Source organism: Empidonax traillii, unplaced genomic scaffold (genome assembly GCF_003031625.1).
Source record: "Empidonax traillii isolate 1590-97213 ecotype Southwest subspecies unplaced genomic scaffold, ASM303162v1 scaffold48:size2401408, whole genome shotgun sequence".
Taxonomy (NCBI): Eukaryota; Metazoa; Chordata; class Aves; order Passeriformes; family Tyrannidae; genus Empidonax; species Empidonax traillii.
In genome coordinates, this window is record NW_020955241.1 from 2,020,098 (window position 1) to 2,035,642 (window position 15,545).

The 15,545-nt window shown below is 39.7% G+C and overlaps 1 protein-coding gene across 1 annotated transcript in view; it reads right to left on the reverse strand.

Annotated features, from left to right (window-relative positions):
- Positions 1–14,755, reverse strand: part of LOC114055150 (protein cordon-bleu-like) — a 29,290-nt gene extending 14,535 nt beyond the window's left edge. Inside the window, exons 1-2 of the mRNA XM_027878986.1 lie at positions 14,657–14,755; positions 10,905–11,217 (exon numbers count right to left, since the gene is read on the reverse strand). Coding sequence (XP_027734787.1) covers positions 10,905–11,038 — 134 coding nt within the window. The 5' untranslated portion in view covers positions 11,039–11,217; positions 14,657–14,755. The remainder of the gene's footprint in view (positions 1–10,904; positions 11,218–14,656) is intronic.
- Between the last annotated feature and the right edge of the window lie 790 nt (positions 14,756–15,545).

The window sequence follows — 15,545 nt, forward strand, 5'->3', positions numbered from 1 at the left end:
AGTTTTCTGAAGGAAAGAGAATAATGCAGTGAAAATGAAAGGATTCTTATTTGCTGTCTCAGAGGGAGCTTCAGCAAAAGCAGATTTTGCATTTCTAAATCTCTAAAAGACCTGTTGTTCAATGCATCTCCAAATTTACATACAAACCAAGCCAGAAGGCATAGATTAAGCACAAGAGTTTTTCCTTAAAATTCTTATCATTGAGATTTTAAAATGGGATATGTGTTTTGTGAGGTGAAGGTCTGGTAGTTTCCAGTAGCTCGCATGACTTACAAATATGACTAAGAAGACTCTTTCTCACAGGAAAAGGAAAACAAAAGGGACTCTAATTTTTTTTTTTTTCCATAGCCTTCCTCCCTTCTAACCCTATATACTTTTCTTTTGTTGACAGCTCTCTTTTGGTCAGAATCCAAGAAAAACATGACTTATTTTGATACCAGGTTTTACATTCTGGATAAACATTACTAGTGGCATTTTCCCATACCCGCTTTTTTTTTTTTTTTTGGCTTTGGGAGGAACTTGATAACCTTTATGCTGCCTTTTTGGTAAAACGTGAGGTGCTAAAAATATAGCATTGGTGAGTATTTAGACTAAACTTGAAATGGCAAATGTGTGCAGGTCCAGGAAGCCTGTGCACATATTACTTATGTAGATTAGCAGAGATTTGTGCAAGAGCACAGAATGGAGCAAAGTGACTACTAAACTACAGCATTTAATGTTCCACTGAGCTCAGGCTACAACTCCTAATTGCTCCTCGGCAGTCATTTGCACAGTTGGAGACAAAATGAAACTTACAGCACTGTTTTACCAAATTAGTGCCATGGGAGACAGACATTTATGAGAAAGTTTACATTCTAATAAGGAGGGAAAATGCTCCGATAAAACAAGCTGGAAATGCTGCATTAAAATAAACCCAAACCAGTGGTAAGACAGGAGATTTGCAATGAGAGAAGCTGACACTTTGTTAGAGCAGCTTTAACTGTGGGTCTACAAATGACAAAACTGACCCAAGTTTCTCTGAGCACCTCCTGGGAGTTCTGGTGAACCTCGTGTATGGTCCCAGAGGTACAGACCACATCCCCTACCATAACTGTTGAAATACAGCACAGACCTATGCAAACTGCAGAGAAGGGACTGAGGAAGACATTCAATTATCTAAACACAGGCACTTGATGCCATTTTAAACACTGTAGGATATTCAAGACATCTGTCTGGGGCTGGTAGACATAACATGGAAGACAGGGAAACCCACGTCCTAACTGAGTGGCAGCAGGTAAGAAGAAACAGCAGTACACATGTCTCAGGTTAACCAAATACAATTTGAAATCTCACTCTTTGCACAGTACAAGCTACACTGAAAGACTTGAGAACATGGTTCCTGTGAACCTGTTACTAGTGAGTAGTAACAGAAGAGAAGGGGGACAGACCCATTGCAAGTCAGTCAAATACACACAGACACACTCTGCAGTAGGACACACAAGAATGTAATAACACCTATGAGACAGTTCAATGGACACTGAGAGCATTCAGCTTCTCACATGTGTCTTGGGCAGCTAAGAAGGACAGACCCACATGGAAAACCTGATATGGTTACTCCAGACTGGACTTTGGAGCATCCAGGCTCTCCTCCCAACTCTGACAGTCCTCCCAGTCTGCTACTGGGGACTTACATTAATCCAACTGTATGTGTCCAAATCTGTTCTCTTTAAAATGAATCAACAATATTCACCTCTTACACAAATGCTGGAAAGAGAAATGCTTCTACCTTGTGTATATATTAAGGTGGGTATTAGAGACAAGACTGATGCTCGACGATTTTAAGTAGTAGGAAGTATGGCTAAAGCTTTTTGAAAACTATTCAATCAGGCCAGAAAGAAAGAATTAAGTAAAGTCAGGTTGTTTATATCTTTGTTTTTGTGAGTGAGGCAACAAAGTATTCTTCAAAAGTGGACATAATTGTGTTCAGATTAACCAGTGGTTTATACAATCCTAGGGACCATGTTTCTATTCTTTGCATTTCTTAGGCTAGATAACTTTTTTTCATTTCCTTTCAAGGAAGGAATGTAACAGCAGCAGGAGAGCAGCTAGTGTAAGTGCTGGACTTTCTGGTCACCTAAGCCATGACCTGATCAGGAATATTGTTGATTTCTACTGCTTCCTGTGAACTTGAGCGTAAATTTTTAACCCAAGCCTGATAAAATTCAAAAGTTGTAGACTGAACAGCAAATTTAGGACTGGTGACATAGGTAAGTCATCTTTCGTGCAAGATTTTTAAAAGCGGCAGGCACTGAGGAAAGGGAAAAAGCACATGGTCATGGTCTGTTGAATGCCAGACAACCTTGCTTTTTATGGTTTTAGATGAGCAATAAAAAAAAGCTGCACATATTTTTGAGAGCAAGGTACAGGGATTATTTCCATTCCAAGTTTTTTAGTTTGTGTTCTGTTTCTAGTTTTGTGGGATTACATCAAACTCACGAAGATCTTTACACTGCATTTGTACCTATGCTGAATTAAAATCATCAGGGATTGAATTAAACTATGTTTCAATCCTGTAATACACAGGTCCAGCCGTATCCGCAGATATACTACCACCCAATTAATGATAAGAACTTGCAAATATAGGTGAGGAGGAAAATGAAGTAATTTTTCAACAGCAGCTCAGTTTATGGTCCTTTTACAGTTCTTCTCCGTGGTTACTGGTCAAGAACCTAACAGAAAGCAAATGAAACTGCTTTTGAGTAGCATCATTTTGTGTTTTGGTGCTAGAAATCTCTACGTTTGAGACATACCAGGGTGATTTTAAGCTTCCAGAGTACCACAACATATGTCAGTTCCAGGGCCCTGCTGCATACGCAGCAGCTTGTAAGTTGCTGTACAGCTGGAAGTGTGCCCCCACTGCCCCCTCCTCACGCGGGGCTCTGGCAACAGCTTCTCAACAGGAAAGCCCGCAGGCGGACAGCAGTGCCAGAAATAGCCAGGAAAGTAGACTTGCATGATTTAAACCTTAATACAGCCACATCACCTGTGCAATATAATACTGCAAGTCAAAAGATGGCACAGTTAAACAACTTCTCTTGGTTTACACAGAAAAATTAGAAACAGAGCAAGGACCAGAGCCTTCCTCTCCAGAAGACAGCACTACACCTTTAGCAACTCAAGTTGCTCTCTACTATTTAAAATATTCTACGGTTCCAAAGTATACAGCATTTTTCCAGTGGATGAGTTTAACAGAAAGACTAATCTGTATTCTTGCTTATAAAAACTGTATCTATTACTTAACCATAATATCCTTAATATCTTCCCTACATGAAGGTCTGCCAGCAAAAAAAGTGCACAAGGCTATTCAAGATTAAAACAGTTTTCTGGAACAAGGGGAAAGGGAAAGACAGAGATAAGGAAGGAAAACTATTTAAGAAGCAGAGGCTTACAAATCTGTCAGACATCTGGGTGTTAATAAATAATTTTTCATCCCTGAAGTTCTCCCTGTTACTTTAACCCTTTATCTACCTTCTTAGTCCTTAAAACAGTTTTCAAAAAGGTAAAATGTGCCTACTCAGTTAAAATAAGACCTATTCTATAGAGAAATAAGAGAATAAAACTTTCTCCTATTTCTCAGAGATAGTTACAAGTGACATGTAATTGTACAGAATGTGTCCGTGCACAGAGGTATATATAATACAAAAATACACTCCTATTTTTTTCATTGCAGTTTTCCTCTTTCCTTCCTGCCTGCCTTCTGCTACTCACTATTTTTATTTCCTCGGACCAGCTTGGCCGCTGAATTCTCTCCATCTACTGACTTCTCCTCCTCCTCTCCTGTCTTTCCCAAGTGGAATACAAAACCCTGTAACATATAAATTTGAATGCATTGAAAATTAAGCAGAACAAGTTCACACACCCCTATAGTTTCAAGCTTTTGTTTTAAACTAACTCATCAAAACCCTAACAATTTAGTAGCAAACAGCAAGTACTTCTCAGGTTGGTAGCTGAGAGCACTCATCTCCTCCCAGTAGCTTCAGCAATCCTGACCAGAGCCAAAGGTAACAAATTCTTACAAGAGAAAAGGAGGAAATGGGATTATCTCTGTCCAGACCCACAGCATGAACTGATCTCTGGAGGGTTCCCCCACCCGATGTCTTCCACTAGCTGTACGTGAAAAAATATTCCTCTCTCATGGCTACTGAAACTGACACTCAAGGGAGTGAAAAATCCCATTCAGACTTTTGGAAGGTATTTTATCTTCTTGTCCCACACGTCTGTATTTATTTAGCTTTATAACTACAAATATCCCTTTACATTTTAAAATACTTTTTTTTTTAAACATTGCAGTACATTTAAAACCTTTTCAAAATTTAAAAAAAGGTCTTGTATTTTAAAGTGTTTATCCTGCTCTGAGAGAGGCCGGTGGAATCAGCCACTTCTGAGACCCTTTTAAAACCCTTATTTCAATTGCTTATAAATTTGAGAAACTACACATCTTTGCCAGGTGACAGTCCAAATGACAATTTATATCATGCCCGTGATCATACTATTATTTTATTTCAGCCAAAACGTTTAAATGTCTTCTAAGAACTGCAGTTGGAGGAAAAGGAGAGCTGCATTCGGATATATGAAATTCTATTTAATGGTCAATCCTCTGAAAAAAGCTGGTCCTGCATGGTGTAACTGTTCACCACTCTGCTTTGACTCTCTGCCCATCAGCTCTCCTTCTCTAGAACAGGATAATGCCACCTCCTCATATCATATGACCACTGTACAGAGAAATGAATTAAAGTCTACACGTCACATGGATACTAGTGAGACAAGAAAGACAAAAAGAGCAAAAGGAAATTAAATAGTCCTGTTTCCAGAACAGCATTTAAAGTGAGTAAATGGTGGTTCATTTGTTTTATTAACTGCACTCTGAAACTTTGAAAGAAAATAAAACAAAAATTGAGTACCACTTTAACTTTAGTGACGTTATCATGCTGTCCAAAAGGGGAGGGAACTAAGGTTAAAGGGGGGAATCTAAGGTTACACAGAGAGCCTTAATAATAAAGTAACTTAATTTTGAGCGTGTGACCTAGCATTCCTAATAGTATTGTTTTAACATAATTTTTAATGTGTAATTATTTATAAAGCTCCAGACAGTAGGTGTGCATGATGCTTTATAGGCGTATAAAATTGTCTGATCCCTGCCCCTAGGAGCTTGCGTGATGACACCACACAAGGGATGGGAAAAGAGGGGGTATGGGAGGACAGGGTTGCAACACTGTGAGATCATGAGATGTACTTACTGCTACATAAGCAACATTTCAGCTTCTCTGTGGTTTTCTTGTTACTCATTTAACACTATATATTAAAATTTGGTGAACAGATACATAACACAAAGACATCAACCGTAAGAAAGGAGATGAATAAAGAGAACTGTGTAGTACAACGTTCAGAGTCAGCAGTTAATATTAAAACATTCACAGTCAAACACTGCATCTAGTCAACTATTTATAAGGTTTAGCCCTTGGCACCTCCAGCTGAAGTCTGGGTTCTGCTCCACCAGGCACTGTACAAATGGATCATGAGATACGATAGCTGCGTTATGGTTTTTACCTTAAAAAACAGTCAGTGGCAGAAGGGGGTATCATGGGCAGAGACCAAGTTGGTTAACAGGTTAGAGGCAGAGCTAAGGGTAGAGTGTTTTGACACTTGTTTTGATATTCTAATTGCTAATTAATATGTGTATTTAGATCACTATTGCTTGAAGAAGAATCCTAAAACCAAACCAAACAAAAAATAGTGCACTTGCAAGTTGCCCCCATGTACTGGAAAACAAAACCACAGAGCAAAAACATCAGGTTGGAAACCCTAAAATCCATGTACTTTCTTTTAGAAATTTCTGTTTCCATGCTCTGGGAACTGAATGAGATCTGAGCTCTGCTGTGGCTATCATTTCTGTGCGTGCAACGTCTGTGGTACATGCCATTTCCGACCCGGACATACTATTATCCTGCTATGTGCTGACAAACCTATCGCATGTCGAAGACTGTATCCTTAAATGCTCACAAGTTTCCTTGACTTCAGCAGATGAAGACCCTGATGTGATATTCTGATGCTATCAGGCATTTCAGTCACACAGAGATCACCCAGGACACCCAGTAAACAATTCCAGAAACTTGAAGAAAAATGAATTTAAAACTAAATATGCAATTAACTAAAGTAAGCAACATGGCAAAATATTCTTGATCTCTTGGAGCACAGGCTAAGCCTCTGGACCAAATGTAGATAAGAACTGTGGACTTGATTCTGCGCTTCACTGCAGTTCTTTACATTTGCACGTGCAAAATACTACCTGGACCTTTTTATAGCCTTTCACACTCTAAGTATAATTTGCTTCCACTTTAAGGATACTTTTCACAACCCACAGAGTACAAAATGATTTTAGTACACAGAATTATAAATCCTTAGGAATTTGTTATTTCACTGGGTGAAAAGCTCAAGTTTTAGTCAGCTTTACAATTTAAAATGACAAGCTAAATATTTCCATTACTCTTGTTAACCTTTTTTTCCCATGCCTTGGCCAAATTAGTCACTAAATAAAATTTCTGGCTTCAGTAGTGCTCAGCTTCAAGGAGGACTCAGATTCACTGCTGCTAACCACCGGTACTTTACAGTAGCAACATGTTCTTTCAATTTCTTTGTTGTTATCTTCCTTTTAGAATTGAGTTAGATCTTGGTACACGGATCACTAGTGTACCAAGAAGAAGATAGAAAGGAATGAATAAACTCTGCGTAAAATTTTCATTCAAGTTTTGTAGCTTATGAAATATATTTAAAGCTCGGAAGAGCTTGGTATCAATTATTCACATGAAGTGCATTTTGACTTGTCTGGGGATTTAAGAGGCTGGTTTGGTCCTGAAAGCAGCCTGTTCATCAAAGAACTATGTACAGTTTCAGAGTTCCTGACACATTTTATTAGTGGGGTGGCAGCTGTTCTGACAGTGGAAGTGGAAACTGATGTTCTCCAGATTTGGCTGTACCCAAAATTGTACTCAGAAGTGATTTATATCTGATTAAAAAAAGAATTTCATGCAAATAGGTTTAAAAAACTATTTTTTCCTTCCTTCTACACTTAGGAAGTGGCTTTTGAAAACTTAGTAACTTGACCTCAAAAGGATTTAGAGGAGCACAATTTTCAAAGCTGTTTTGTTTACAAAGATAGGTTAGGAGTGGAATTAGATTTTCCTTCAAATATTACTGGCACATTCAGAGCATAACCTTTTAACAGTTATTACTATCAGCATCACTGTTATGTCAATCTAAGTGGTTGCTGACATAAGATTAAAATACATCACAAATGTTAAGTTTTTGCCACATACTAAAGCTGATCCGAAGCAATTTTGCCTTCCCAGAGTCTAAAAAACCCCCAGTATTTATGAAAAAAAATTGCATTCTCCAAAGAACAACAACCGTACCCTATTTTAATCCCAAATCACTTTTTTATAATTATGCATATATTAGATAAATACAAAATATTTAGCAAAATAAAGCACAGCAAAAAATAAGTTGGAAGCCTTGTCCAACCTACTGGTCCAAGTAGGGCTAATTTCAAAGCCAGACCAGGCTGCCCAAAGCTTTGCCTGCATGAGTTCTGAGAATCTCCAGAGATGAAGGTTCTTTAACTTCTCTGGGCAACCTCTTCCACTACTTAACAGTTCCCAATTTAAGGAATTTCCTCCTTATATTCAATTTTTATTTCTTTTAGGGCAGCTGGTGACAGTTGCTTCCTGTCCTTTCACAGTGTATTCCTGAGAATATCCTATGAGAAGCCTCATAGTCCTCCTCTGGTTTAGGAAAAGACTGCAATCAGGTCCCTCCTTACCCACATTGCTTTCCCAAGGCAAACAACCTAGTTGCTTCCCTTGCCCCAAATACCACACATGCTCCAGTGCCCCAGCCCTCTCAGTGGCTCTCCTATGGACCCCTCTCCAGGTTGGCAGGAGTATATTATGGGAGACGGTGTCAAAGGCTTTGCTGAAGTCCAGATAGACCACATCCACAGCCTTTCCCTCATCCACCAAGTGGGTCCCCTGATCGTAAAAGGAGATCAGGTTGGTCAAACAGGATCTGCCCCTCCTAAACCCATGTTGGCTGGGTCTGATCCCCTGTCCATCCTGTAGCTGCTGTGTGATTGCACACAGGATNTGGGACCTCCCCAGTGAGCCAGGACTGTTGGAAGATGATGGAGAGCGGCTTGGCAAGCTCTTCTGCCAGCTCCCTCATCCCCCTAGGATGGATCCCGTCTGGTCCCATAGACTTGTGAGGATCCAGATGATTCAGTAAGTCACCAACTATTTCCTCCCAGAATACAAGGGGGCTATTTGGTTTCCTGTCTCTGTCTACCAGCTCCAGAGGCCAGTTGCCTTGAGGGCCACCTGTCTTACTGGTAAAAACTGAGGCAAAGTAGGTATTAAGTACCTCAGCCTTCTCCTCATCTCTATTAACTATGTTTCCCTCCAAGTCCATCAAAGAATGGAGGTTTTCTTTGCCCCTCCTTCTGTTATTACTGTATTTATAGAAGGACTTTTTGTTATCCCTAACAGAAGTGGCCAATTTAACTTGAAATTGTGCTTTTGCATCCCTGATTTTCTTTCTGCGTGATCTAGCTGTCTTCCTGAATTCTTCGTAAGTAGCCAGCCCTTTCTTCCATAGCTGGTAAACTCTCTTTTTATCCCTGATTTCCTTCAGAATCTCCCTGTTTAACCAAGCTGGGTGTCTTCCCCCCCGGCTTGCCTTTCGGCACAGCGGTACAGCCTGTTCCTGTGCTCTCAAAACTTCCTGCTTGAAGCACATCCATCCTTCCTGAACCCCCTTGTTTTCAAGGGTTGTTTCCCAGGATATGCTCTGGACTAGACTTCTGAGTAGGTCAAAATCTGCCCTCTGGAAGTCCAGCGTAGAGGTTTTATTGTTGGCTCACCTGGAATCTCTGAGTATTGAAAATTCTATTATTTCATGGTCACTATTTCCCAGGCGGCCTTCAACCACTACATCTCCCACCAGCCCCTCTGTTTGTAAACAGCAGGTCTAGCGGGGCCTTACCCCTGGTAGGTTCATTTACCAGTCGATGAAGGAAATTGTCCTCTGTACACTCCAGGAACCTCTTAGACTGCCTCTTCTCTGCAGTATTGAGCTCCCAGCAGATATCTGGCAGGTTAAAGTCACCCATAAGGACAAGGGCTGATGATTTCAAGACATCTGCCAGCTGCTTGAAGAATAATTCATCCCCTTCATCATCCTGGTAGGGCAGTCTGTAACAGACACCTATGATGATGTCGGCCTTGTTGGTCTTCCCCCTGATTCTGACCCACAGGCACTCAACCTTATCATTGCTGACCTCAAGTTCAACAGAGTCAAGAGACTCTCTAACATATAAAGCCACCCCTCCACTTCTCCTACCCTGCCTGTTCTTTCTGAAGAACTTGTAGCCTTCCACAGCAGCACTCCAGTCATGCGAGTCATCCCACCACGTTTCTGTGATGGCGACTACATCATGGCCTTCGTGCTGCACAGTGGCTTCCAGCTCCTCTTGTTTGTTGCCCATACTGTGTGCAATAGTGTAGGAATAGCCTATTTATCTCACAAGGACCAACCTAAATGTACTGAAATTAATGGGTTGCTTTTCTGGATCACATCTGGAATCTTAATTGCAGTTACAATAGTAGCCTATCTGATCCTTCCAACAGAAACTGCTTCACAGCCTAAGACACTGCAAAAGGACAAATCACAAGAAAAATGTGTTTATGAGCAACTATCTAAGTGAGGCTTGACCTTGTCCCCATTGATACTGACAGATAAAGAAAAACCCTGAGATCATTCCAATAGGTTAAATACTGACTTTGGCCTAATTCATCCCTAAGTTATCACCCACTGCACAATCCAGGATGAAGGTCTCACTCAAAAATGTGTGGAAGGAAATAACTAGGTCATGATACATACTCTTATGAAGGGGCTACAGATTAGCAGCTAAATGGAGAGAGACCAGAAAGCACAGACTTTGTGTCAACTGAGAATTCAGAGGAATTTCTGGCCCCCGTCCCATGACTTTGCAGCATCACACAGAGCGGATCCCTGTCAGTATTACCAGGCCACCCTCCTTGCTGGAGGCACAGCTTCCTATTTAGCCAGTTTGTATTTGCAAAGTCCAATAAATTTTGGGTTCCCTTTGCAGCCCTGCCACCAACTATGTGAGTTTTGGCAAACAAACAGTGTCAGAGTCATTTGTGCTTGAAGGCAGTTCCTAGTTAAATTCCAGGTTCTCGTCTTTTCTTGGAAAAACTGCAGAAAAATGTTTGTCTATGTGAAAAAAAAAAATATGCTGAAAAATAACACCCCAAGGTATAATGCCAGTGGAGGTTAGCAGTAGGTGACTATATACATATATATATATATATATATATATATATATAGATGTATGCACACACTCCCAAACTAATCTCCAAACCTCACTGAATACAATCCTTCTCCACCTGGCTCTCGGTGGCTTGCATTTTCCATTATATGACCTCCATGTCATTTTTCTGGATCAACATATAGTAACATTTTAAACACTTCAGATGCTATCAGAAATACAAAATAAATTGAACAGTAACAAAATTATTTCAGACTCCTTGAACAAATCAACTCTGGAGGGCAGCGGGTCTTTTGCAAGAAATGTAACTACAAGTTCAAACAAAAAAGTGACCTTTGCCTGTTGCTACAAGCATGTCACTGGAGGGGATTTGGCAGTGAGCGTTCCACTGGGAGGAGTCACTTGGCAATGGTACTGGTTTATGAAAGAGCTAAAGAAAGTATAAGTTGGTTTTCTTAAATGATTCCCTACCAGGACGACATGCAAGACATTTTCCCAGAGCTGGTGGCAAGTAAATATTTACCTCTGTGGAGCACTGTTAGATTCCACGCTATCGCAGGAGGCGTTCTTTGCAGGGCATGTGTCTGTGCCATACATCGCATCCGCCTCAGCTGAGTCCATGTAGCCATTGACCAGCTTGATGTCTCTCAGCTTCATACTGTCATTTTGTGAATCCAAAGATACAATGTCAGATGGGGAGCTCACAACACCAGAGTCCTCTGTGGTGTCCTCAGACGCGAAACAGCTGCTTTCTGATGCCGTTTCTTCCACCTCTGATAGCTCCAGAACTGTGTCATCCACTATACAAACATTATCATGTGCAGACAGGAGGCTCTCTAAATGAAATACAGCAAGGAAAGTTAGCTCAAAGTCATCAGTACATCAATCAGAGAGCCATTCTTTTGTAATTGGAAAAAATCCACATGAAGTACATTAGAAATGGTAGGAGGGAGCTCAGTACTTGTATATAAGATAAAGATGATTTGAAAAGTGACAAAAATTATGCTCTTTGCTTTTGGAAAGGTGATTTGCTCTGCCAGTTCTGTGGAGTTTGGGTTTTATAACTTTCATAGCTAATCAGTTTCCCTAACTCCATGAAGAAACAACTTTCCAGGAACAGTTTCTTGGGGAATAATAAGACCCAAGTTTAAATGATGTGGTTCAAGAAATCACTCCTGTTATTCCTTCTGTCAACATAATCTCACTATTCCTCTTTCATTCTGTCAAATAGGTAATGACATTTGTAATAAGAAGTCTATATACAGGTAAAAACAGGCAGTATTTCCCAGTCAGGATACTGAACTGGTAAACAAATCTACTGCTGGTCCACTGGGTATCACTTATTTTACCACCCTTCAATTCCAATTTTGCTTTAAGTGGGAGAATAACAGTTCTCTATTTTTCAAAGCATATAAAATCTACTAATAAATGTCCAGAAAAGTAGACAGTACCATGCCCAAAGCAGAAACTTTTCCAATGTTTAGCCACTTCTAAAGAAGATCAAGGGATATGCCCTTTGCATGTTCAGTTCTTTTAAAAGTTGCAAATTTGGAGCGATTAGACACAGTACATTTTCTCATACTCTGTCTTAGTTTGGTTCCTGTGAGCTACCCCCTTTAGTAGTTTCTTTGTCTGTTTGTTTGTTTTTTGTAAAAAATACAATTTTTTAAAAATTTCCCTTAAGAAATGTACTCTAGACTCCATCATGCAATTATGCTATTAAAGGGGAACTCCCAACAAGGTCAATAATTTCAATGCCTGAAATTATTGAGTGACGAAAGACAGAATCAAGCTCAAACATTTGTCTCCTGATCAAAAGGAATCAATAAAGACTAATCTAAATGTTTAATTTGAAATTATAAGTGTATGCCATTCACTTCTGCAACCTCAGTAAGCAAAAGAAAGATTAAACATCAGTTTATGGTCTGATCTTTCAGACACTTGTGGTGAAGTCCCAAGTCTACAAGCAGGACTAAGTTTAAACATACACTTCACTGTATTTTATGGTTAGAATCTACAACTTTTTGAAGTTTACATGAAGCTACAGCTCAATAAAAATTATCAATGGAGAGAAATACTTCAGAATTATTTTGTATACACAAAGATATTTTCTTTAAGTCAGAGAAATGAAAACAACTTTGTCAAAGAATGTCAAAAATAATTTTGTAAGGGTGTAGTTTAGCAGTGAAACTCAGAGTGAAACTAGAATAAAAATCAAGCCAACATTCTCCTTGACTGAGGTTACAAGATGCCATTAAGTACTGAAATTGATTTCTGACAGCAGAAGCAATAAAATTCAGAAGGTTGCAAATCATGATTAAAGTTTTAAGTGCTGTCAGGCATTGATATTAATGATGGAAGATGATCCAAAGACTCTATTGCAACTTTGGAAGAAATGTTACTTGATTTCTTTGACCTTATTTTCTGTAACATTAGTTCTAGATTCTAGATTTAATCCAAGAGATCATTCCATTTTAAAAGGTAATTACAGGAACTAAGTATGTGTCACTGAATGGATTTGAGTGGGCTCAAGACAGAACTACAGTTAGGAAAACACCAACATGAAGCAAAAATATGAATAATTTGACATTGAGCATCAAATAATAAAACCCGCACAAAAGAGACAGTGAAGAAACAAACAAAAAAGCCCTGTAACAACTCACCATCAAAACATAAGTAAAAACAACATGTTAAAACCAGGACAAAGTACGATAGCAAAGAAATCAATTAAAAGAGCGGAAGTTGAGGAATGGAAGCACATGGGAAGATTTTGAAGCAATGAACAATGCAGTATACTTTGATGCAAAGAGACTTCTATAAAATATAGGCCAGATCTGTTGTCACCTGGATGCCATGAATGACCTCTGCCCTATAGCTGGCACTGCAATTTATAACGAAGTACTTACTCCCAGATCCTGACACGAGGATGGCAGCCTTTTCTGCCCTAGCTGTCTCTCTCATTTCCTCATCCTCTTCTTGCCTGCCTGCAACTATTTCCTGCATTTTTCTGCTCAGGGATTTAGATCCTTTTGGTCACACAGCCCTATTTGGTATTACTGTAGTAATAACAACACTCAAGTCTCTCCCTGCTCGATGGAAGCATCTCCACCTCCAGCCCATTGTTCTCACATATGGACAAATAAATTGAAAAACAATTCTCTTATTACCAGAGTCCACGTGCAAGTTGATCCCTGTTACGTTTAGGTCTTGGCAGCTTAATCATCCAGTCCAGAATAAGAACATCCTCATTCAACAGCAGTTTTATCCTGAAGCACAGAACTACAAACAGACATCTTTCTACTCATGCAAAATCAAAACACCACCCCCCCTTTCCAAGCCTATCAGTTTGTCAAAGCACTTCCCTATCTTTTATCTTCACCAAGAAGATCCATGAATTTTTAACACATTTAATGCACAGCACTGAACAGTTGTTGGCTACTTGTCTGAACATGAAAGCACACACATAAAGCACGACAGTGATGGTTCTGTGTCATGTTAACAACCTTGTTTCAGCTAAGAGCAGCACCAAACCACCTCTGTTTTAAACTTGAGCCATTCTTTGATGGATTAAGTAAGAACTATTTTTTCTTCTACATGCTTGATTAAGTCTTCACTGGGGCAAACTGAAGATGGATGGGCATTACTGGGTAATGATACGTGACATGAAAAAAGCCTACCTCAACTTTTCTGAGTAGTCTTAACTTTAGGAGTCAGGATATACCTTATAAAACTTTCTAATTCTACATGGAGAACAGGGCAACATCCAGTAGTAGATGTGATTCTGCCTTGCAATTATTGCATATTCTTTTTCTCCAAGGGGATGCACATGCAGAAAACCATCACACAGTAAATGCAGTGTGATCACAATGATGGCAGATACTGAGGTTATTTGTTGGTTGAATAAAGAAGAATCTCAACATTTGCTTCTCCTTTCTCTTTCATAACGCTACAACACTTTCAGGTTCTGATCTTCACAACCTCATGCAGACATATCCAGCTTAAGAAAGAGGATGCAGCAAGTACTTCAGGACTGAACATACAAGTAACAACTGCCACAGATAACATATTACTGAAACACTTCTGTACCTCAGAAGACTGAGTTTTCAAATATGTAATTAACATGTGACCCCATTCACTGGCATCAGGTGGGCCATGATATTGAGAGGGGCGTAGAAGTTGGCCCACGGTCTCCAAGTCATTCTAAAATCTCTGTGGGACATCTCACCCACAAGTGAAACTGGAGAGAGTCCCTCAGTGCCCTGCATTGCTGCTTACCTATGTCCTGCTTCAGGTTGCAGACACTGCTAAGCCCACATGAGTGCTGTAGCAGGGATCTTTCCAGATTCTCAGCAGCAGTGCTGTCGCTGCACAATTAGGTCAACCACATGTTACAAAGGCTTTCTTGCAGAGGGGGTGTCTGTTTGCAAGAATGTTGCCCATGATCATCAAGAGGGAAAGAGAAGAGCTCATGAGTAAAGAATGTGAGCTTCTCGTTTAAAACAAGAGAGATCTTGTCGCTTTAATCTCAATAGTCTGTAAGTAATTAGGAAAACACTGAACTCTGAATTTAGAGGAGTCATATCTGCACTCGTGCAGTTTGATATCACATATATGTACACATTACTCATACAGAATGCCAATGATGGGGAGACAGATAAACCTCACCTTGTTTAAATGCAAATCAGCACTTTCAGAAATGAAGGTTTAATTCAATAGTTAAAAAACTACCACGAGTAAAATACTCACTTTGATTACTACTGTTAAAGTAACCATCATTGAATTTGAGTGAGATTAAAATTAGACCTAAGTGTTTGAAAGATGCACATCCCACCTACCTGGACTTCCAAAATCAGTCACCAAAGCCCAAGCCATCACTCCTTCTGAGTCCAATGGGCACAGGGTGTAAGTTGTAACTGTTCAGAAAGTGCTATGACCTTCTGGTTTTACAGCACTGCTCGTGGTTTACTGTCACATTCAATAATGACAGAAACAGTACATGCAACAGCATTTCTGAAGATGTAACAGTTAATTCACCCCTACATGATGAGTAATCTGAACTTCACAAGGGTTTTAGAGACATAGAGTTCCTCTAGCCCATCTGACTCTTGCTAAGAGGTTGGTAATTGTTTTACAATTTCTTTCATCATTTGTTCCACTGCAAAAA